Source organism: Tachypleus tridentatus, chromosome 12 (genome assembly GCF_004210375.1).
Source record: "Tachypleus tridentatus isolate NWPU-2018 chromosome 12, ASM421037v1, whole genome shotgun sequence".
Classification (NCBI taxonomy): domain Eukaryota; kingdom Metazoa; phylum Arthropoda; class Merostomata; order Xiphosura; family Limulidae; genus Tachypleus; species Tachypleus tridentatus.
The window spans coordinates 110,690,764-110,716,703 of NC_134836.1; the positions used below are offsets into that span (position 1 = coordinate 110,690,764).

At 31.7% G+C, this 25,940-nt stretch overlaps 1 protein-coding gene and 2 long non-coding RNA genes across 11 annotated transcripts; 2 read left to right on the forward strand and 1 right to left on the reverse strand.

Annotated features, from left to right (window-relative positions):
• Positions 1-16,235, reverse strand: LOC143235326 (exocyst complex component 6-like). 9 transcript variants are annotated; one of them, XM_076473369.1, is made up of 5 exons: positions 15,898-15,991; positions 10,269-10,342; positions 9,735-9,770; positions 4,703-4,815; positions 1-421 (listed from the first exon to the last, which is right to left on the reverse strand). In XM_076473369.1, the coding sequence occupies exons 1-5, from the start codon at positions 15,974-15,976 to the stop codon at positions 349-351; spliced, it is 375 nt and encodes a 124-aa protein (XP_076329484.1). In that variant the 5' UTR covers positions 15,977-15,991; the 3' UTR covers positions 1-348. The 9 variants fall into 9 exon arrangements, 7 of the variants coding, with proteins under 7 accessions (XP_076329484.1, XP_076329487.1, XP_076329483.1 ...); XR_013019039.1 differs by lacking the exon at positions 15,898-15,991 and adding an exon at positions 15,495-15,891 and having other exon boundaries at positions 394-421; positions 4,703-4,808; XM_076473368.1 differs by lacking the exon at positions 1-421 and adding an exon at positions 552-1,823 and having other exon boundaries at positions 15,898-16,235.
• A 3,755-nt stretch (positions 16,236-19,990) lies between these two features.
• LOC143233078 (uncharacterized) lies at positions 19,991-21,820 on the forward strand. Its single transcript, XR_013017952.1, has 3 exons — positions 19,991-20,301; positions 20,488-20,541; positions 21,638-21,820. It is a non-coding gene; the product is annotated as an uncharacterized LOC143233078 (long non-coding RNA).
• A 432-nt stretch (positions 21,821-22,252) lies between these two features.
• Positions 22,253-25,591, forward strand: LOC143233079 (uncharacterized). The gene is made up of 2 exons (XR_013017953.1): positions 22,253-22,799; positions 25,006-25,591. It is a non-coding gene; the product is annotated as an uncharacterized LOC143233079 (long non-coding RNA).
• The last annotated feature ends 349 nt before the right edge of the window (positions 25,592-25,940 follow it).

The following is a 25,940-nucleotide window of genomic DNA, read 5'->3' on the forward strand; positions in this document are numbered from 1 at the left end:
TAGATTTTAAGATACTATAGTATCTCACTACTTTATCAACAATATGTGTAATACCATACAATCAGCTCAGTCCAATAGGTTTATTCCGTGGAATTAAGTTTACATAGAAAGTTTAATGAACAAAAGGAATAAATGTTTCATAACTTCAGACAGTAACTGTATTGTATTGGTGTAAAACTCCATATATATTGTTCATATGTGCTACTTGTTCTTGATAAAATTATAATGACTTGCACCAATTCTGCTTCATTCCCATGTTCACCTTTTCTGCCCAGGAACATCTGAGGAGTCCCTCAACTGAGCTTAAAATGGGCAGAGTGAAACACATCTCTCTCAACTGCTTTTCACTCACTCACTCAGTTGGTTACTTTGTCTGGCTCTGCCCACACTCAAAACAAAGTCCATCTTCCTCACATCATACCTGTGATATAATCAAATAAAATCAAAATTTTGTTTTTAAAATATTTTAAACTAGTTCTGTAAACATAATTCTTTTATACTTTTTAGAAAATTATTTGACGTACTGACTGCTTTCACTTCACGTAAAGTCCAAAAAACCACCTAAACAGTTTATGCTACATTTGTGTTGTACAGTTTCCAAATCTGGCTTCACACAGTGGCTAAATAAAAGAAGAGCAATTGTGTCATTGACAATTTCAATGATACAGTGTGAGCTCAAAGATCATCTAACTAACTGTTATTTTTGCATTAATATTTCTGGATATTAAGACAAAACTAAACAATACACTAAATATTCAGAGATTGCATCTGTGATGACACCAGTATCTCATTGGGATGATTTTCTTGTGCCACATCCAGCAGCAAAGTGGGGAATAGAAGTTATACTGCAAAAAAGACAATGAATCATCTTTACTTCCTTCATTTAGTAATTTTACCCCTGTGGCATCTCAGCATAAACTGCCTCATCTGATCACACAAGATGAGCTAAATGATCAGATTTGTGACTTGTTTTATACTGGAACTTTCATTTACGGCAATGGAATTTATCATAAAAGTCTTGCTTCTCACTACAGCATGCAAGATACTTTGTGTTTCTGTACAAATGTTGATGCACTAATTGAAGAATCAAGTACTGAATATACTCTCAAGAAAGAAAACATTTTACCAATTCATCTAAAGTTAGTGTGAAAACTGTGCTTTTACATAATGGGAACACTAAGCCATTGGTTCCTGTTATTAATGCTGTGAACATAATAGAACATGCAGCTTATACCTGAAGCAATCAAATATCCACTACTGCTAAGTCTATAAAGTGAATATACCAAACAGTGTAGCTTTTTTGTCTGTCTGGGATAGCCAATATCATAAAATTCATTTCAAAAAGAATGGCCAGTGAGAGAGAATTACATTGTAGGAAAACAGAAAGTTGAGTTCCAACTTTCAGTGAATCATCAAGATATGTTTCTTCCCTCATTCCATCTATCTTATAAGTTTCAAAAAGTTAGTGAAGTAAAAACTAAAAGGTGGCATCTTTGTTGGGCCACACATTTGGGAAGTGCTGATGAATGGTGATTTTGAAACACTACTCAGTCAGAAAGAACTTACTGTGAGGAAATCACTCAAACTGGTTGTTAAAATTTTCTTAGGAATTTACAGAGATGAAAACTATGTTGTGACGATTTATGATATCCCTGAGAACTAGAGGAAAACTGGGTCCAAGATGTCACTACAGTTACACTTCTCACACTTTTAATTAAGCTTCTTATCAAGTGATCTAGGTGTAGTGAGCAATAATCTTGGTGAGCACTTCCCTTAAGATATGTCTATAATAGAACAGTAACATCAAGAAAGACAGTGGAATCCTGTGATGACAGAAGATTACTGTTGACTCTTATAGCATGAAACTAACAACATACATAAAAGATGCAACAAGTCAGTCAGGTATTTTGTAAAAAGAAATTAAAAAAATACCATGATGAAAGTTTTAAACATAACTTAAGTGTATTTTCAGTATATAATTACATGTTGTTTTTGAACATTCTTAAATGCAATTTTCAATAAATAAATAAAGTTATCAGAGTGTTATTTTCATAATATATAAGAATATTTAGAATAAACCTAACATAGCTCAAAAACTAGAGGTGATCAGTAATATTCAACAATTTTTAGAATCAGGATCAACAAACTACTCATGAACAGTTGTATTTTTATTGTGGTGGAGAAGCTTCTTTTGTGCACAGTGTAACTTCTAAACATATAATTACTGTGCAAAATTACTCAAACACTTATATGCTTTACATATTTCTAAAAATTACTTTGATTGAATGACTTAAGGATATTTCAACACACCAACAAAAAACATCAATTTTATCTCATAACTAAAAGCTCATAGTTAAAACCATTATATTATAATGATTATTATAATATTATAAAGAAGCTTACACATAGAACAACCTTAAATATAAAATTTTCAAAATTACTTACAGATCAACCTATACAAAATATATACTTCATGATATTCCTACAAGTATCTATATTCTTAGTTATGCCAACTAACAAGACATGCTTTAACAGATATGAGGTGTTCTTTCATTATAAAAAGCCTAGACACCTAGTTATCATAAAAAAAAGGTTAAGGAAAACTATCATATTTATATGCAAGAAAGTATCAATTAATTGTGCAAATTTGTGGTAAGCACTGTTAAATATATGAATAAACAAACATTCTGAATTTAAGTGGTTTTCTATTAAATGAAACTAATTATGGCTAAATTAACTAACACATTCATGATTATTAACTTCAAAATGTAAAATAGAATTTTAGTTATAAACATACCATAAATTTAAGATTTCATTTCTATCTACATTAGAAAAATAATATATTGATAATATTTATCTACTTTGTATTCAATGTTTTATTGCTGTCACAACACGTGGAGATGAAAATCTAAGAATGTTTATTTAATTTGAAGCATTGGAACCTATCATCTTGTGAATATGTGCAAATTGTATGCATGTATGATTAACTGACTACACAACAGACATTCAACTATTATTAAACTCTCGACAGTTAAAACTGATTCATTAATAATTATGGTATTAATACAGAGAATTCTCAAGTTATGTCTAATATATTACTGTGATAAAAAACATCTACGGAGAGAAACTTTTTGGTAATAAAATCTACAACTGTTTCCAACTTCTGATCAAAACAAAATACCTATATAGTTCAAATAAAAATTAAACGAGTAATGAATATTATATACGTCTAACATACCACCATACTTATGATGATTGGAAGGTATTGATCCATCTGTCATGGTACCTCTATGCAAGCAAAATATTTGCTATAATCCCAAACACAAGATTCAGCTAGCTTAGAAGGTTTAGTTTTGTTCTGAACACATATCTTAAGATAACAATGCAAAATAATCCTCATAAACAAATATATATCAAACAATTTAACCAATACTAAAAATAAACTAACATTAAAGAAAGAAAAAATAAAACATTACTTTATTCACAGTCTACAACTATTTATCATCTTACCTTCATTCTTTCTAAATTTGTATTTACACCTGTCAAAGGCTAGTTGAGAAACTAAATAAGACTTAACTTTTAATTTAAAAAATGAAACTTGACATCTTGCAGGACATGTCTTGGAGTAAGACATCAATAGTATCAGGTATCTTAAGGACAACATATAACTAGTAAACTAAACATAGAACTTTCAACAATAGTATCAGGTTTCTTAAGGGCAACATATGACTAGGTAACTAAACATACAACTTTCATCAATAGTATCAGGTATCTCAAGGACAACATATAACTAGGTAACTAAACACAACTTTCATCAATAGTATCAGGTTTCTTAAGGACAACATATAACTAGGTAACTAAACATACAACTTTCATCAATAGTATCAGGTTTCTTAAGGACAACATATAACCAGGTAACTAAACATACAACTTTCATCAATAGTATCAGGTTTCTTAAGGGCAACATATGACTAGGTAACTAAACATACAACTTTCATCAATAGTATCAGGTATCTTAAGGACAACATATAACTAGGTAACTAAACATACAACTTTCATCAATAGTATCAGGTTTCTTAAGGACAACATATAACTAGGTAACTAAACATACAACTTTCATCAATAGTATCAGGTATCTTAAGGACAACATATAACTAGGTAACTAAACATACAACTTTCATCAATAGTATCAGGTATCTTAAGGTAACTAAACAACATATAGTACTAGGTAACTAGGTAACTAAACATACAACTTTCATCAATAGTATCAGGTTTCTTAAGGGCAACATATAACTAGGTAACTAAACATACAACTTTCATCAATAGTATCAGGTATCTTAAGGACAACATATAACTAGGTAACTAAACATACAACTTTCATCAACAGTATCAGGTTTCTTAAAGGTAACTAAACATACAACTTTCATATGTATCTATGACTAGGTAACTAAACATACAACTTTCATCAATAGTATAGGTTTCTTAAGGGCAACATACTAAACATCAATAGTATCAGGTTTCTTAAGGGCAACAACTTTTCAGGTGACTATACAGGTTTTCTAGGTAACTAAACATACAACTTTTTTTCCTTTTTTAAAAATCAAAACATGCATAATAATTATTGGAAAGACTAACAATTTATAATAAAGCAGTATATAGTGACATTTAAAATTAACTTTGATTACTTTTATGTTCCACTTACTTTTCAAGCAGAACTACAGCAACTTGTGGGTTTACCCTTAAATACTTGCTATTTTCTTGTCCATAGTCATGAAAGTAGGTTGACCAGTCCCATGTCATGAAAAGATCTAGAAGCTATTAGAAAATATAACTACAAAAATTCTGCAAGATAAATTCCAGTGCACCAAAATAAAGTAAACTGCTATACATAAATTAACTAACAAAAATTACAAGAAGGAGGAATTGTACACCATAAGTCAGAAAGTAATAATAAGAAATAGGTTTTAGTGAAAGGAGACTGATGGACTCTGACTAAACTAAAATAACTGGAAGATGTGATATCGAAAAATATATGTAACTATTTTACTTAGTAGAGTTTCCACAGTTAATACATTTTTAATTATGTTTGTTTGTTTGTTTTTGAATTTCATGCAATGCTACACGAGGGCTATCTGCACTAGCCATCCCTAATTTAGAAGTCTAAAACAAGACGGAAGTCAGCTAGCTATCCCTAATTTAACAGTGTAAGACTAGAGGGAATTACGTACTTTAAATACTACACATTCACACTTAGACACAACTAGCTATCATCTGATCTTAACATTAGTAACAGAAGGTGTATTTAATGGCCTAAATATAAGCATTGGGTGTAAAACATTATTGTAACAAAGGCTTAGTTGAAACGCTACTCCATTGAAACCCTTGGTAACTTTTATCTTACTTTTGTCTATACCTCAATGTTAATAAACAACTGAAAAAAATGGAAATAAAATGCTATTTAACTTATCGTGGTGCAATAAGTGAGCCTAGGGTATTATTTGTTTTATAATTAAGCTTAAAAAATGTACTGTGCAATAGTTTACTCTAAGCTCAATAAAGACAAAATATCAATTCTAAATCTAAATAATTTCTGAATTAAATTGTTTTGTTGTATCACCAACGTTAACAAGAATAAAAAACAAACCAATATGTATATTAAACATTCACAACATAAATACCATAGTTGATCTAACAATATCAATTGGTAGTTTTGTTACAAAACAATGATATAAATTGTAGACCATTACTATTAAAACAAAGAAGCATGACACAAACTGTTTATTATATATATTAACACCAGAGGGACATTTAGAGTGTTCCTTCTACCACACACATTATATTCTTTAACACTGTAAATACCTGACAGCCATAAAGCTTCTTATTTCCAAAGAATGCAACATGTAGATCTTCAATGTTTTCAGTTTACTAAAATGTTTAGTTAAAATAAAGTTATTTCAATTTTTAAGTCCATCTCATGCTACGTTTATCATTTTTATAAAGTACTTCATAACTTAATGTTTCATGAAAAATTCAAAATCTTCCTATTAACAGTAAGCAGAGCCAATCTTTATACATATACTCAAAAGGTGATTTACAAAACTGTAACTTTTATCTCTGTATTTTTATTGACTGATGGAACTTTCAGGCAAATAGGTCTATTCAGATACCAATAACTATTTTGAATCTATTCAATGTTACACAGCATGGCTTTCAAATGCATTACTAAACTTTTGTAAAAGAAATAGCAATCACTAACATACTGAGCAAGAGCAAGAATTTAAACTGAACAAAATACACTATTTGTTTCAAGCAGGCTAAACTAGCCTAACAATCCTTTTACTGTTTATGTACATGTGAAACATGGGAAACTGAATGAGTGCTTAAATCTTTATCAGTACTACATATAACCCAATAAAGGTGACATAAAATATTTTAACTAGATTGACTATTCTTTTTTAGGATAATAAAGAGCAATGATTAGTAGGGCACATTAAAAGCACAGATGTTGATGTCATTTATGTCAATAATAACAGAAGACATTCCTGTCATGGGTAGATGTACATAAAAAAATGTGTGCATTACATGAAAGATGGCAGTGACAACAGTTAAAAAGATGTTAAAAGTTTTCACAGAACAGAAAAATAAAAAAAATAAAAAGGAATGGGAATTACAGAAATAATGTAAAGAAATATATAGGAAACAATACTTAAAGTATGGGAAATAGAAAATGAAAATGATATATGAAACAATACTAATATATGGGAAATAGGAAACAATACTAATATAGGGAAATAGAATAAAAAAATGAATAGGAAACAAAAATATAGGTGAATATTAATATATAGGAAACAATACTAATATATGGGAAATAGAAAAATGAATAAAAATAGGTGATATTAATATATAGGTAATACTAATATATAGGAAACAATACTAATATAAGGTGAAATAAAAAAAATGAATAAAAATATAGGTGATATTAATATATAGGAAACAATACTAATATATGGGAAATAGAAAAATGAATTAAAATATAGGTGATATTAATATATAGGAAACAATACTAATATACAGGAAATAGAAAAATGAATTAAAATACAGGTGATATTAAATATAGGAAAAAAAAATAAAAATAAATTACAAAGTTGTTTTGAAATTTTTTAAAGAGATGCACAAAGGTCATTAATTCTAGGACTGAGAATGATGTCATACTGTTATAGATTTTAACAGTGCTATCCAATAAACATCCTTAATTTCTTTCTAAAAGTGGAAAAGATTCACAAATAACAATGAACAGTTATGTTGAAACTTGAGAAAATTAAATAACCTTAAACAATATCAAACCTAATGAAGGGCAGTTGCTTGAAACACTAGTTAAATAATGTAACTGTTTTTGTCCTTTTTTAACTTTAGGTGTTTATAAAAACAATATTTCTTTTGTGAAGTAAGAGAGGATTCCATATACCAGCACAGTGCTTCCTTGTACCTAGAAAAGCATGAGACCTGTACAAGTAAAACTTTATACAACCTTCCCTAACAATGGCTAGTGACCAATAAAAGCCAGCCTATTAACCTGAGACACACACAAGATCATCCTCTAATACAAAGAAAAAGCAATATGCAACAAAATTCACATAATACAAACTTGAAACTCCCTTAAGTTAAAAAAAGAGAAAACAGACCTCCATGATGGTCACTGAATATTAAAACTACTGTATATATATCAACCAGTCTCTGCATCAAGAAGACTAATGATTGATTTTCAGCCACGACCACTAAATAAATAGTTCTTTGAAATTTCCAAGAATATGGAAGCAGATTATTAGTCAAAACACAGGATAAAAAGTAATGAGTAACTAGTATCTAGTAGTTAATAAAAGTTCTCAATTAACAATCAGACAGAAGTGACCATACAGGTTACTAACCATGACAGTTCATGAGCATCAGAACTATGGGATGAACTAGACAAATACAAAAACTTGTTCACCATTTACCATTCAGATAACTAGACTAGACTGATGTTTCAGGCAAGACTAAGAAAAGAGGATTCTAAAGTATTCTAGAGATGTTTCTCAAGCAAATTAGAATGACCAAATACAAAGTTCACCAAAATAATTATAACAGAAGTAAACAATCTGATTAAAAATTACTTTGAAATTCTTTTAAAGCCTGTAGAAAGGTCCAGTGAATTAGTCAACAGAAAAAATATAAAAAAAGAGAATAAAAGCAAATAACTTCATGAAGAAATCACAATTCCAAGAATTACGTGACAAAATAAGTCACTCTCACTTACAGCTGTGATAAGACATATAACTGGATTCCTCGAAGTTCAAGAGAGCGAAGTCAACAAAAAATGTATCAATTACAAACATGTATGCGACATTTATAATCACAAGTGCAAATGCCATAAATACATTGAGGGCTGTCACTGACAATGAATGTAAATCTCGTGTGTATATTTGGTTCCCAGATATATAAAAAGTGTTCTTGACTGAAGCCAACAGGCAAAAAATTCCAGATTAAAATGCACACAGAAGCATTTAAATGACATAGTCTTAAGTACTCACATCAGAAACTCAATGATGAGTAGTGTTGATAAACAAAATAACACTGAAAGCCATATCTGTTTATCTGATCAGAACAGCAGCATTTTAAAATTAATGTATATGCAAATTACTGAATTATGTGCAAAATTTAATTTAACATCTTTACAATCCATGCATGTGAATGAAATTAACATTATAGTATATAATTTAATGTTTATGTTATCCAAGTTTTAATTCTTTGTTACAACAGAAACATTTAAAATAAATAGTTTGCTCACATAGTTTGCTTTTCACATGATCCAAGTTATATAAAAAAAAATCTCCAATTTAACAGAAACTGACTAAACACATAAGCTCGCAATGCATACAACTGTCAAGATGCCAATGTGTTTTCACATGTCCTTTTTGAGACATAGATATATGCAGTCTTAGAACTGAATCCACTGCAAAACAGAAATAGATTTTACAGCCTTTTATGGGTGCTATGCCAATCTTCTATACATTGGAAACAAATTTATGATGTACAAGTAATTAGTTAATACAAGTGTACAAAGCTGTTATAAAGAGCTCAGTTTACACTCCACTCCACCAACAGTTATTATGAAATTGGTGAACAGTTTTTGTTCTAAAGTAGAAGTAACAGCCTGCAGTACTATTGTCTACAGCACTTACAGTGGTTTGTTACCTCAAAATGCTATAGTTAGAGACAGTTGAACTGTACTTAAATCTAATTTTTATATTTTAGTTGACTATGTATAATTTATGTTTTAAAAATCATATTTGAGTGATTTAATGGTTTTTATAAGCTTAACTTGTTACATGGATTGTGAAAGCTTTATAAACAAGATGGTATCCATAACAGCCATCCTGTTTTTGCAACACATCTATGTGGGAAATTTGTCAAAATAACTTCTTCATAAAAGGCCTATTGGTATCAGTTAACATATCAGAATAAATAGTGACAAAGAATTTTAAAGGATAATTAAAAATAAACTATAAATGAAAAGATAAAGACGTTAAATTACGAATATGTGAAAAAGATGACTATACTAATAAATTTCTATAAAGATGTAAAAGGTATGTACACATTTTTGTTAATTTGAAAAACATTTCCCTGCACTCTCTGTTGATGATAAATAGAGTTAGTAATACAGTGCATAAAAGAGAAAATAAAGTACAAACATTTACCTTAAAAAACAGCAACTGATGTTCATTTATGAGGTTCTAGAGGTTATGCAAATGAAATGTAAAAACTGTAAGGTAAAAAGTATTCTTTATATAAAAATTACTTTGCATGTGAACTACTCAGAGTCCAAGTGTAAATAACTACATTAAATAATGAATTTTTATTAGAAAAATCCAAAAAATATTTACAAAATAAAACTTTTGCTGAAACTACTTACTTTAATGAAAGTTTGTTATCAAGTTTTAAGGAAATAATTTCATTAACTAGTTTCATTTTTGAAAGGCATTTCATGAGAGTTGCATACTTTTCTTCCTATGAGCATATATCATTCTACAAGGTTTAATGTCTTCCATAATGTAACTGTTAATTACATATCTATATACATAATGTATGCCTATGTTACATACATATACAATATTAATGACTATTCTACAGCAACCACATAAAATGTATTTAGTCCAAAAGCAATGTTTACATTACTTGTAATATCTTTTAATATGAACTTAAATAGTAGAGTTTTGTAAAGGTTTACTAACCTGCCTAAGATCAGCAAAGCACATCTGGAGTGCACCTTCTTCAAACCCTCTAACAGGTTCTGAATTAGCAAACACTATTGAAGACAAAAAAGAACTCAGTTTAGTTTATATCCATTAGTGAATAATTATTATCTGTATTTGTTTTGAAGGCCTTAACATAAAATATTTGGATTGCCAACACAATTCAGTTTTATTGAAGCATAAAATGCTGTTTTGGTTTTGTCTTTGATCTGCTTAAACATAGTCTAGAAAGCCAACATCCAAATGCAGTGGAGATTGTGTGAAAAGTTTATCAAAATGTGTGGAATAAGATTGACCTCATTTTGTAGAAACTTACTACAATGAAAGAAGTATTTTCATAATAATGCATTATTATGGCCATCAAAACTGAACATGATTTACAATGAAATAGTTCCAAGGGCAGCAGGAAGCCTGAAAATTGTTCTTAAAAGATAAATTAACCCTTAAACAAATAATACTGTGTAAAAGTATTAAGTATTCTGATTATTTACACAACTGAAAAATAAATAAGAACAAAACTACAATAAGAATTTCATTAATTAATCAACAACAAAAATAAATCTCTTCACAGAAAACTAAATTTCATTAAAAAAATACAATTCCTAATTGACCTAAAACTTTAAGAAGTTAATTATTCTTGGGTATCTTTGAAATTAGATTTTGATAAAAATGGTTTTATGTTTCAGATGTGGTTTAAATAAACAGTTTCAATTTTAAGGTAATAACATTAAAGTGTGATGGTCCATAAGGTACAAATTTTCCAAACTCTTAAAATTTCTTGATTTGCATATACTGTGTTAACCTTATTTTCCCAGATGTTAAAAGCTTTAAAAAATAACAACAAAAGCACTTTCAATTTTGTCCATAAATCATCCATAAAAAGATCATAGCATGATGTGTTTGCTAAATGACCAATTTCCATCTTCAGTCATTGTCTAATTCAGCAGAAATACCTTTGTTGTAATATATGGAAAATAGTCAAGTAAGGAAACTGTTATTGTATTAAAGTCTATCTTTATGCTATGCTGTTTGTGTCCCAGGAACCACAGTACTTACATTATACATCCATTGTACCTCACTAGTATAACAACTGAATAACACAAGCAAAACCAGGTTAATATATGTGATTCATCCTCACTGTCAAGCTGAATTCAGAAAAAGTACACCTTACTTTAAGAGATGGGACTAAATATTTGTCCACAGAAAACCATCCTTTCCTTTTCACTACTGGCTTACATTATACACTATATCTTATTAGTATGATAAAGATGACTTAAAACTGTAAAATGTTCAAAGTTGCATCACCTACTTCAATCTTTTTTCACATCATCTACCTTTGTATTAAACTCACTGACTCTTTAATATTTTGGGATCTTCTAGAAATTTTTCCCTCCATCCAGGATGTTTTTGTGGCCTCCAAATTAACAAGTTAGGACTGAGAGATGCCTTGGGTCTCTTTTACAACTGGATGATACATCCATATCGAGGCTTACAATATAAAATTGGATATAAGGAGCCTTGTTAATTTGGAGGCCAAGAAAATATACTGAAGAGAGGGAAAAATTTCTAGATGATCCCAATTTTCATGAAAATATAGGTGATTTTCAACAAAATAAGATATTAACCAGGGCAACAGTGAAAGTTATGTTTCCTATACTGAAAATGTATTTCATATAACTAGTCTCATTTAGTGCTGCCCTTTATGTGACAAAAATGGAAGAAAAACATGCCACAAGTATTTTTCCTCCCATCCTTTGGAAATCACTCATTTTAATGTCTCTCATGCAAATTATCATGGATAATCCTCCACAAAGGAAAGTGCTATTCATTCATTATACATGCGACTTCCTCTATTCAGTTCTATCAAATTACTGTTTTGAGTTTTAGTGGAGAATTGAAGCACTCATTTTGAGTGGAGAGGAAGTACATTTTATGTATAGAAAAACTAACTTCTAAAATGGTACATCAGCTGTGCTTATATAATCAGATAGAATCACACACTGAATTGGTGCAAGGGAAGAAAAGAAGCACCCTTTGGAAGAGTACAAAGGACACACCTTGAGTCTAAAGAATTAGATATGATGACATGATGTGGGAGACTACACTATTTCTAAACTAGCCATACTCTTCACCAATCTGGGAAATGTGTTATATATTCTGGTAGACAAAAACTGAGAAGTAAATCCAATTAATATTGGAGAAAAATGGAAGTGTCTCCAGACACAAAGTGGCTAGGGCATGATAAACTGTACTTGACAAGTCAACTACATCCAAAATCTATGCTGCTGGAAACTGACACAGATAGAGAGGGTGGGTGTAGAATGAGGATCATACCATCTTCACTTAAAATTAATGAGACCAGAAGGGATATCAAACATCTGACTCCTGAAGAGAGCGTATGTTAAGAACAGAAAATGGTATATCAACTTTGAAAACCTGATGTCCTGGATTGAAAAAATGTATATGAAAGAGAAATTGACCAGAACCAACCTAAGACAAATAACATCCTCAGAATAAGCTACACAAAAGACAGTTGAAGGGAAAGAACCAGAACAATCCCAAGTTCCTCCACCATGCTGTATCAAGACGATTGTAGGACGAAGGCACCTACTGTTTGTAGGCCCTACCAGCCATATAAGTTAATCCAAAAATTAACTTTTAAGGAAAATTTTCATGGACCTATAGTTTTCATAGGCCCTAGGCACTGTGCCTAATAAATAATTCAGCCCTGCCTCCACAATACAGATAAAGTATAACTGAAGGAGGAAGTCAAACATCCATACTACAATGTGCAAAAACTTATGTATTTTGCTTTTACTCTATATCCAAAATCCAGCCAATGGATTTTCATCTGGGACCAGGATGATGAAACCCAACCAAACGAGTTAACTGCAATTTGAGGTCTCACTCCTTTGGTCTATATATATGATGTCATCTACACCAGCAGAAAACCACTTCCCTACTCTGCACTGAATTGTAGATATTTTATGCCATTAAACAATTCAGGACAATGCCCCACATTCCACTACCACAGTGACTTGGAATTGAAAATTGATAAGAACACCCAGCTCCACTAGAAAAAAAGGGAGTGTGATACGTGGTGGAAAGTTTGGAAATATGTCAACACCTCAGATAGTGAAATAGGTGACCATGAAACTGTTTTTAAAGTAGACCAAGCTGATTTATTCAATATAAGGCATGGCAGGATAGGCAGCTATCACATTCTGTTTTACTCCTGTAGTCCATGATTGGTACAGTCTGGGATGGGTGTATTTGTGAAGCACTTTTGTTGCAAAGTTAATCCTCAAGCAACCTTGTTGAATACCCCATCTCAACAGTGTGCACTGAATGGCCATGGAATATATTTAGGTGCGTATACATGGCAAAAAAGTGTGGATTTTAAGGTTAAAGAATACTTGATCAGGCAACACTTGCCATGGAGTGTGATCCAAACAGAGAATTACAATGAGAATGGAAATAAGACCTCTGAAAATGTAGAAAAAGATGAAATATAACTTATCCAGGCTTGTTGTCACATGGAAGTCTAAAGAATAGTCACAGGTGGAAGACAACATCCTGAAGAGGAAGTAGAAAGCCTATGCAAATAATGAGAGAGAAACATATCACATGTAGTCCATATGCCTAAGAATTTCCTCCGACAGACAATGAAGATGCGATGCCAGAGAAAAGGTAAGATGCCTAATTTGATGAGAAGACACCTGGAGCAATGTATGGGAGGATAAAGAAACATAGGAATAAACCAACCAAATCAAAAGTTGAACCCATATGGTGGAAGGAGAAAAATCACAAACAGAAGATGGTTTCTAAGGGATAAATAGGTGGAAATGGAAATCATGAATGGAAGCTTCGCAATACAACAATGAAGAGCACATACAGGACACAGAAGGCCAGGAAATGGAAGGAAGGGAAATTGGAGTAACCATATCTAGCAGCCAAGATTTTATGGAGGAAAGAATAATCTGGATAAATAAAATATGTTAAATGATAAAGAGTATATGAAACATTAACAGCAAATAAATCAGACTGCCAACATCCATAAGCTAATAGGAGAAAAAACACCCACCAAGGGGAGAAACAATTTCATTATAAAACAAAAAAAGGAGACTTAGAAATTGATTGAAAGACTATGACAGATAGCCAGTCTTCAGTTTTAATAACAACAAACAGCTGGAATAGAAACTGTGAGAGAGATGATTTCTAGATTCAATGTTCTGTTGGACAGAAGGTCTTGAACTACCTCCGACAGAAGCTGGCTGTTAATGGGATCCTGAGGAAGAAGAAAAGAAATGGATATCTGTGATAAAAAGAGGAAGGTAAAGGAAGCATAGGACATGCCCAAATAATCCACCAATCTGTGGTGAAACATTGCCAAAGGGGAAGAAAGTCACACAACTGAGCTCCCATCCAGTTATCAACTGGTACTGTTGATATTATGATGATCTACACTGAAGAAAACACCTGGAAAGAGGAACAGGTAAAAGCTGGGAAGCACTAGGATGGGAAACAGGAATAGGGGCTTGTTCTTGATTCCAACTGTGGCAAATGAGCTACCAAAAAACGAAAGGGTAGAGTGTTGATGCAGGTGTTCCCAGCATGCAATTCCAAAGTGTCTGGAATACGTTTGAAAATATACTAAGAAACAGAGCTACACATGATTCCCTAAGTGGGCAGCAAATAAGTCTGACAGAAGGCTGCATTTTGACCCAGTATGTTTCAACAACAGAAAAATTATGTATGCAAGGTGAGAGTAGAGAATGAAAAATGAGTCATCTTAGAAGTAACAAAGGAGAGGCTGTTCCTCAAAAACCTCAGGATTTTGGTACACAGTATCTGAAAGTAAATGTATGATAGATAAATACCACAAAAGTAAGGATAAGACAGAGGCATGGGTTAAAAGCACTGGAAATCATGGAGTACTCCCAAATTGGTAAAATAGATTCCAACACCTGTGAGTCTTAAAACGGATAGGCTACTTGATGGTTCGTCAAACAAACTATCCACAGCACATAGGAAGCAAGACATGCTGGAACTCTCAACCAATTATGAAGTAAAATGCTTTGTATGAACCCTAATAACCAAAGAAAGTGGGAAACTGAATAAGGTAAAGAAGAACTAAGAACTATCATACAACAAAAAAGGATGAGGATTGTAGGAAATCATAAAAAAGGATAAAACATCACATACCTGAGGAATCATACCTAAATACGCAATATTAAACCGAGCTGACTCTGCAGGAGGTGTATAGGGAAACATGAGAAAATCCTGTGGTGGGAAAAGGCTATAAAAATCTTTCTCGGAATGAACAGGTTCAGATTGTTCATGAGGTGAATAACTTCAAGAGAAAGTGGCTGACTCACAAAACGATCAGTCTCTCATTGAATAATTGCAGATAATTCCATTAACAGGGTTGCTTGCAACTCCAGGCAAAGTTACAAAACCAGCACTCTGTGCTCTGTCTACCTCACGAGCTTCATAAGCACTCACGAATTTTTCAAAAACAAACATGTACAATATTATATCAACTATACTTTGCCTTACGATGAAAACGTTTTCTAAACTGATAGAGTGTGATCACAATTAATTATACTTGTGAGAAGACATTGGTAGTAGGCCTGTGATGTTATTAACTCTACGATTTTTCTATTCAGCCCCCTAGGTATCTTCATGGGAGAAAATAAATAAATTTCTTTGTCTTGTAATTCTGTTCCAACCAGTATGTAAACAGTTTGTTTATGATGCTTTCATTTTTTAATAATTTAACTCAAATTGGAGAAACTTAAGGGAAGAATAGAAACTTTTTAAATTCCCTATAAAATCCGAGATCTTGAAACATGCATGGAAATAAACCATATTCGAGAGGTAAAAATCATCAAATCTCATAATTTTGATGTTTTATAACTGTCATAACAATATCACTTTAGTAATAATCGGAAAGTACGCGTTGAATGATTTTATTCACTATAATTCAAGCCAATGTTTTGCTGTTGAACTGAATGACTGTCGTATATGGGACCTTGTATGATACACTTGTATCAGACGAAGGACTTTGATTATTGATGAGTGTTTTTGATACATTTATCCATGTTACACAAACATATTCTATGACTGGTCATGTATGTTCTGTAAAGTTTACATATGTTTATTGTTGAATATTCTTGTTTTAATCATCTAAATTCCTAAGGTAACTTGCTATTTTACAAATTCTGGTTTTTATGTTATATAGTGTGGTATCCAGTTTAATTTTAAATCAAAGTAACCCCTATGATTTTTTTTTATATTGTTTGTTTGTTTTGGAATTTCGCACAAAGCTACTCGAGAGCTATCTCTGATAGCCGTCCCTAATCTAGCAGTGTAAGACTAGAGGGAAGGCAGCTAGTCATCACCACCCACCGTCAACTCTTGGGGTACTCTTTTACCAACGAAAAGTGGGATTGACCGCACATTATAACGCCACCACGGCTGGGAGGGCGAGCATGTCTGGCGCGACTCGGGCGCGAACCCGAGATCCTCAGATTACGAAGCGCACACCTTACCGCGCTAGGCCATGCCAGGTCCTTTTGTATTGTTACTTGTAAGAGAGTCACGTTTAGATATAACTGTAATATTAATATATTAATTTGTTTTCTTTTGTACGATTTTGTAAATAATATGACTTGTATTTTGTGCGCATTTATTTTAATTCTCCACTTACTGCAGTTAAAATTCTATACTGTTTAGTAGTGGCCATTTCTTGCTGTTATATGTTTTTCGGCACTCTTCCAGACTGCAACATCACCTGTGAATTGCAAGATAAAAGTGTGGTTTGAGTCTTTCAGAGGCTTGTTTTTAAGTTATGTAATTTACCTGCCAGGCGAGTTGTTTGAACTATTTTCACAACAATAACTGTGATTATTTAGCAAGTATTATTGTGAAACAACAATACCTTATTTTGAAATAAAAATAACGTAAACATTAGGTTTTTTCACACATTTTTGAATTTGTATATTTTAAATTCAAATCAAAGCTGTTTAAAAATGGAATTGTGGTTTCTGTAGCCTCATCATAAATTTCACACCTTTTAGTTTCTGTATTTTGTCAGCTTTTGGTGTTTAATCCGTAACTTTTATCAGTTTTAGTGTTTAATCCGCAACTCCGTAACTTTTATGATATATTGTTTGTGGTGTTTCTTTGTTGCCTCTAAGCATGTTGTGAAACAACAATATCTTATTTTGTAATAAAAATAACGTAAACATTAGATGTTTTTTTCACACATTTTTGAATTTGTATATTTTATATTCAAATCAAAGCTGTTTAAAAATGGAATTGTGGTTTCTGTAGCCTCATCATAAATTTCACACCTTTTAGTTTCTGTACTTTGTCAGTTTTTAGCGTTTAATTCGTAACTTTTATCAGCTTTTAGTGTTTAATCTGCAACTCCGTAACTTTTATGATATATTGTTTGTGGTGTTTCTTTGTTGCCTCTAAGCATGTTGTGAAACAACAATATCTTATTTTGTAATAAAAATAACGTAAACATTAGATGTTTTTTTCACATATTTTTGAATTTGTATATTTTAAATTCAAATCAAAGCTGTTTAAAAATGGAATTGTGGTTTCTGTAGCCTCATCATAAATTTTACAACTTTTAGTTTCTGTACTTTGTCAGCTTTTAGCGTTTATTCCGTAACTCCGTAACTTTTATCAGCTTTTAGTGGTTAATCGGTAACTCCGTAACTTATATGACATATTGTTTGTGGTTCTTACGTCATTACAATATTTATAATATAACAATGAAACAGTATCTTAGCAACACAGATAATTAGGAGACATTTTGTAAAACGTTTAACATACTACTGCAAGGAAACTTTAAGATATAGAGATGGTGAAGTTCTTTTCAAAACATTGCTTTTTATGGCATTATATGCTGTAACAATAGCAGTGCCTGGGCACATAAAACTTAAACCCGAAAATATTATACTTGGCGCCCCACAGGTTATTCCATGTGTCCCTGACAACTATAAGATCAAATGTTATACCTTTGATGTTTTCAGGTATTATTGGTTTGGCCCATACGGTGTAATAGAAACAGATGACGAGAAAATTCGCGTAAACAAAGCCACGGGTGATTTGATGATTGATAAATTTGATATTTCTGATGCCGGTGCTTATAAGTGCATTATTGAATACTCAAGAAACTGGGAGATAAAAGCACACAAACCAATTTCCATCACTCATTTCTTGGAAGGTAAATGCCTATAAGAATCGATTTTGGTAGTGTTTAGAAGTTAAAAAAAAAACACACTTTATATTATGAATCGGATTCCATCCATTTTTACTACAATTTATGTAAAGTGTTATAAGTTCGATATATATTTAATGATTGTACATTAATTTTCCAAAATCCATGAAATCACCTTTCCAACTACCCACATACAGCTCACCGCCATTGTTTCCGCGTTAAACCTGAGGTGTTAAAACGTTGAAAATCAAACTTGTCTGGATATAAATTTATCATTACGAAATAATTTTTGGTTTATTATTATTATATACAATAACTAAATACATATATATATATATGAATAAATGTAATCAATAGCATTACACAATTAATGAAATTAGACATTCCGTGAAGTCAGAAAACGAGATAACCTTATGTTAGAAATTAGAAAGGTTTTGTTGTTTTCTTTACAAGTCATAGAACAAATAATTTAAAAAATAAAAAGTGTTGAATGATTTCTTTAATCGTCTGTGAAAATATTGAAATTATAAAGTGCTACAGTGTTATAGCAGAAAAATGTTTCTTTTGTTACAAACACACAGTAAGTTCTGGTATTCAGAGACATTATTTAGCCACTTTTCACATCCAAGCGATGAAACAATACATTCTTATCATTTGAAATAAGAAAGTTTGAAGAGCTTATTTGATTAACTATATCTGTTACTGAGCATATCTTTAATTCTGATCTGGGTAGACATCTTCATTTGTTGGAAGTTAATATTAAACACGTCACATATTAATGAAAAATAATTCAAGAATAAATACAGCACTGCGTGTTGTTTATTCGCTATTCCGTAAAGCAGAAAAAACACATGATTTCGTAAATAATTTTAATTTTTTTAGTTTATGTTCTCTCTCACGCTTCACTTTATTGTTCCGTCAGTCATGTTATATATATTTTTAATTACGATTGTTTGTTTTTGAATTCCGCGCAAAACTTCACAAGGCTATCTGCGCTAGCCGTCCCTAAGTTAGCAGTGTAAGACGAGAGGGAAGGCAGCTAGTCATCACCACACACCGCCAACTCTTGGGCTACTCTTTTAGCAACGAATAGTAGGATTGACCGTCACGTTATAGCACGGCTGAAAGGGCGAGCATGTTTGGTGTGATGGGGATTCGAACATGCGACCCTCAGATTATGAGTCGAATGCCTTTACACATCTGGCCATGCCGGGCCTTTAATTACCAAAATTTGCGTTTTTCATATAGCAAAGCTTCAAAGAGATATCCGCTGTACCTACCGAGGGAAATCGAACCCTCAACTTTAGCATTGTAAATCCTTATTTATTATTAATTATGAAAATACATTGATTTGAAACTTCCTGTGACTTACGATACAGTAGATAAAGAACAAGATAAGCCATCAACTATATTTGTTAGATTTTGTTTATACCTTACAGGATTTCCAGTGTATGAGCTTTCACGAAGAAAAGTAGTTAATAATTTGTTATGAGCCTAAAGTGTCATATCAGGTCAAAAATTCCCCTAGTGGCCCAGCAAAATGTCTGCGTGCTTCCAATGCTAGAAACCGGGTTTCGATATCCGTGATGGGCAGAGCATAGATAGCCCATGATGTAGTGTTATGCTAAATTCCAAACAAATAGTGCAAAATATTATTTATTATGTCAACAATACTTGAACTACAAAAAATATTATACTTTATTTTAGCATGCGTACAACCTAATGAAAACCACCAATGTCCTGAAGGATTCACACTGAGAAATAACCTGTGTTGTAAGTTGTGCTTTCCTTTAAAGCGTTTATATGTGTGATCAGTATTTGTGAATTCTAGTTTTTAAATAAATCGAAAAAGGAAAAACTGTTTTGAACAAACTAAGCAGTAAATTAGTTATTATATACTTCATCCATTATTTTATTTTTAATTGTTAACATTGTTTATATTTCAAACTTTTTTCTTAGATCCAAGTCAAACAGAAACGGAGGAAGAAACATACGTTCCTTCTCCAAAGAAAAGTAAGTTATGCTACATATAAAATTACGTAAAACGTACCTTTAACGTGAGACAATATGTGTGGAAAGGTTGGTGACAAAATGTCGTGATGTAAAAATATTACTGTGACGATGTTTGTATTGACGCGTGTTGTTCTTTCTTCCCATTAAATTTCTTCAATCCCTTATTCATGAAGGTAAAAAATGTAGTAATGTGTGAAGACCCGATCTCTTATAATATTCCAGTACATTGTGGACATTATTTTCTATTCTAAATAATAAATCTCTTACCATTTCACCACTCATAGCAACTTAGGTAAAACATGATTCACCAAACCAAGTCTATCATTCCCACTAATTCACTGTTCACAGTTTGAGCTTTTCTGTTGTCTGAAGTAAGTTTTGGACCAGTAATTGCATGTCATAAGTATTTTCTCCTCCTAGTATTGTTGTATTATTTAAACCTTGACTATTTTAGAAAAACTGGTTGTCTAGAGCAGAGTTTTAGATTTGTTTACAACAAAACAACCGTCCATGCACTTTCGCTTCGAATTGTTACCGATAGTTTCCAATATATTCTCTTTCGTTTGTAGTTCATTTACACACTAATTACAGATTTCTTTGAATAGAGAAACATATAAACAGTATTCAGTTTACAAATTGCTAGTAAGTCAGTGTCAACAATCATACATCCTTGGAAGTCTGAGAACTCGTCACTTTTGCATTGTTACGAATATATATATATGCTGTAATGGTGGTCAGTCATGTGACGCATCAAATGATTATCCTGATTTGATATGAAAACACAGTCAGTGTATTTGGTTCTCATAAGATATGATAAGTTAATATCTTTACTTGGATTATCAAGGAAGAAAGTAAATCTAAAGTGATACTTTACACTTCTTTACCCGTAATGTTTTATCCATGTGCATTAAACTTATACGTGTTTGAATAAAGAGTGGAACTTCTTCGATTCCAGTAACTTAGAACGCTGTGGTTATCTTGTTATTTTCACTGTAAGTATACCAAATGAAACGTAGCCTCCTCCAATACTATCATATAACAAAAAACAAATTGCACTAAACTAACTTTCTTTTTAACTTGTATTTTTCCATTTCAGCACCATCCATGTTAGAATATCCGATTCCATTGGTAACTGCTGCAGTAGGAGTACCACTATTGTTCATTTCTTTAAGGCAAGAACAAAACAGTATTTTTTTATGTTTTGTTGAATAGATCTTAATATAATTTCTATGTTATTAATAGTTGAACCATGTGTGTATATACTTAATAATGAATTTATAGGGGCTGAGAAATAAAAAAATGTTAGTTACTTTATTTTAATTAGAATGATAAATAATCAAAGGGTTACAAACGCTTGCATTAATAAGAAATATGTAAGGAGAAATTAGCATCATTAGTTTACAATAAAGTGTATTTTAAGTGTGGAGATTCACTTAAAGCTTAAATTGTGGATCACTTTTTACAATATTACAAGTTCTTCTGATGAAAAACATTCCTTGTAAGTATGTTATTGTTCAACCTGTTTTTATATGTAAATACCTCAAGGTATTGTGCGTGTCAGTAGAAATACTTGAAATTGAAACGTGAAAATATGGGTAACCTAAACTATTACAATTCGAGTACTTGAGATAAATATAAAAGGCATTTTCATTCAAAATAGTTCTTTAACTAATTAATGATTTCCAGTTTATTTCAATATGGTCTTAAAATTGAAATTTATCAGCAAGTATAATAATTATTAAATTATCCCTCTTAAGCCATAACATTTTATTCCTGTTTACATTTGTTAACTTTATTTTAAAGAGATGCAGCAGGGGACTACTTGTCATCTCCACCGTGGGGAACTGAACCCGCCTATTTTAGTGTTATATGTTCATATACTTACTGACGTTCCACTGGGAGAGAACGTATCTGTGGCTGTCGTTGTTAAATATTATTATTTCTAGATTATAATTATATTCCATTTTTAATTGACATAACACTAATGTACAAATAACAGTCAAATTAAATCATCTATGTTATTTATTCGCGCTTTTTTTTTGTAGTGTCATTATTTGGAAGTGTAATTGTTGTGGATGTGAAGCAGTAAAATCAGAGAACACAGAAGACCATGCGAATAAAGATGACAGAACAAAAATTAAATATTCACTTGTACCACAAAAAGATGAAGATCAGTCTGTTATTAGAAACGAGAAGAGAAAATATAAAAGTGTAAAAGAGAAGAGGGCCAAAAAGTTCCGAATTTTCATCTTCCTGAAGTAAGTATTGTGATAACGGGAAATGTCATCACATTTCATACCGAGTGTCTGGGACTTACAATGCTAGAAACCGGCTATCGATAGCTGTGGTGGGTAGAGCACAAATAGACGAACATAACAAGAATGTAATGTACCTTCAGTCACATATGTTTACTTACTTTCTATACATTTTATGTTGGTGTTCTGCGTGAAGTTTAGACACCGTTATAAATATAATATATTAAGGCTATAAACTTTACACTCTAATCTTCCACCTCATAAGAAACGTTTCAATTTAATGGTGCGGTATCGATTTTTAGAAGGAAATTGTAGTCGGTTTAAATGGATACTTGATAACAACTTCTCGAGACGTTGTGTGTAGATATATACATATAACACAGGTTTCTTCTTTATCATTGCAGCCATCTGAAAACATTTTCGAAATTGTTGTACTCTATTGAATCTGTTTATGAGTCATGTGTTTTCACAGTTATTGCGCTATTGACACAGTTACGGATGAATCTTAACTTGGTATAGGAATACAACAACTTTATGCCATGTCGCTTAGCAACAAAAGTATAACCTGAGATTCTTGTTAATCTATGTACTCAAAGTATAAAGTGAAATGTATGAACAACAAAATTGTAAAAATTACATATTTTTACTGTATTAACATTTGGGAAGATATATGAAAGATGCTTCTAATATGGCCATTTTAAAACGGTTCCACTTGGATAGAAGCTATTTCAAATTATAGTTCTAAGCCCGCTACGGGGAAAGGAAGGCGTTTTATCAGTATTTTATCTCATGGTTTTCATTGATCTGGTCACATATAAGGGAGACAATTCTTAATGTCGTTAGATGACTTTCCATTAATTATGAAGTTACGTAAATTCCCTCCAGAGGACTAGTATTTGTATATAATAATATTTTCTTCATTACCATTTAAGCCGTCTCCAAACCTTTAATAAATGTTTATTCTATAGATTTGTACTGTATGACTCTGTTTATGAGTCATTACCTCGTAAAGTTGGGTTGTACTTATTCCATTTAGTAGTAGAGAGACATATATACGTATGATGTATAATGTGAGGACTTCCATCCTTCATATACTACAATTGCTAATTTAGTATTGTTTTGTTTGTTTTTTGAATTTCGCACAAAGCTACATGAGGGCTATCTGTGCTAGCCGTCTCTAATTTAACAGTGTAAGACTAGAGGGAAGGCAGCTAGTCATCACCACCCACCGCCAACTCTTGGGCTACTCTATTACCAACGAATAGTGGGATTCACCGCACATTATAACGCCCCCACGGCTGAAATGGCGAGCATGTTTGGCGCGACGGGGATGCGAACCCATGACCCTCAGATTACGAGTCGAACGCCTTAACACGCTCGGCCATGCCGGGCCCAACGTTGTAAGAGTCATACATAGTGTGAGTCAATTATTGACGCCAAGTTACTCGATTATCGTGTTTGTATTCTTCTTGCGTTTTAGTTCAAATCGATATTGATGAATTTCGCAGCGCCATCTCGATGTTAAGCTGCTTCCAAACAAATATTAAATATTCGAATTTTAAATACAAAGGCACCTATAGATTAAGGACATCTGGTGCAGCCCAGTAATACGACCGAATACTTATAACTCTAATAGTCTGGTATTAATGCTCTTGGCGAGCAGACACAGATAGTCCGTTTTGAAGTTTTCTGATAAAAAAGAACAACAAAAACAACGTAGAGTGAAATTCTCGATAATTGCAGCAACTAAATTAAAATATACATCACGCAATTTATCATTCTCAAAAGTATAGTTGTTAGTACCAACGTTTTTTTATTTCAATTTCTTTTTCAGTTTGATTATTTTTGAAATTCTCAAATTTCTAATAACGCTTGTTAGTAATTGTTTACATTTTATTCTGTTTAGTGCTAGAAAAATATGATACTTTCTACAGAGTGTTTCCCCAAAGTAAAGTTGTAAATATTTCGATATGCATAAGATAAACATTCCCTTCCCTTTTTTACTTATTAGAAATCAATTTATAGAGTCAATTAGTTTGCTCAAAATTTGGATATTTCAATAAAAGTGTTGTTCGAAAACGTATTTTAATTGATATCCACTAAATTGATATAGCCCAGTTATCGGTAGTTTCATTGTATTAATTTCCAAGAGGTAATTTCTATATAATGATAACTAACATCAACCTATCCTGATTCTTGTTATTTTTAGAGAGAAAGAAAGGCGAATGTTTTTACCAACAGGAAGGACATCCAAAATAGTAATGTCTCAAATGAAATAACAAACATTATCACGAGTCTTGAAGGATCACATACAAAATATTTTATACCAATACAGCCTCATAAATATCAACCAATAATCTCATATATATCAGAAACTCTGTTAACTGAAAGGAAGGAGGTACCTTCACATTGTAGACGTAACAAAAAATTTAAGAAATATAAATCAAAGAGACCTCTTTACTTCAAAGAACTGCGAGATTTGTTTCATGAAAGGAAATCATCAGAGTCAGAGTGTTCCGACGACTAGAGTAGAAAGAAAAATTGAGAAAAGTAAGCCCCTGAAACATATTTAGATCTACAAGAATTTTTTGACAAGTGTTTAACTGAATTAGAAAGCCAGATGCAAGACAACAACAGAAGAACTTCTATGATCGGACGATTTTCTTCACTAATAAGAGACAGTGGAACTCGATTTATGTTTTCTTGTCCCGAATTTTCACAAACTTCACATCGATAAAAAAATTAAAATAAAATGTATGTAAATAGAAAATAAAAAGTTATAGAGTATTTAAAAATTGTCTGTTTTATCGCGTTAAAAATACATGTTTGTTTCAAAGAAAATGATTATTTATTACAGAAGCTTTATAAATTATAACTTCACTGTAGACACACAAGTTGGGGAAAGAATGATTTGAAATTAGTAATTAATATTTTTTGGATATACAAAACTGTTTAGTTTAAGAGTTATTATTCAATTTATTTGGTGAATTAATATTTAATGATTTAAAAAAAGTGATTATTTAAGTTTGGTTGTATAACGTGGCAAACAAACAAACATTCCACATTATACAAACAAACTTAAATAATCACTTTCAACACTCTTGCTACGATTTTTTGATAGCCCTCGAGTAGCTTTGTGCTAGC

Excerpts from the sequence above, each read along its gene's own strand:
- LOC143235326 (XM_076473368.1), bottom strand. The coding sequence starts at position 15,976 with ATGAAGATACCTAGGGGGCTGAATAGAAAAATCGTAGAGTTAATAACA. Across the intron at positions 10,343-15,897 it reads CTACCAATGTCTTCTCACAA|TGTTTGCTAATTCAGAACCT; the intron begins GTATAATTAATT and ends TGTCTTCAATAG. Across the intron at positions 4,816-9,734 it reads ATCAGTTGCTGTTTTTTAAG|CTTCTAGATCTTTTCATGAC; the intron begins GTAAATGTTTGT and ends ATTTTCTAATAG.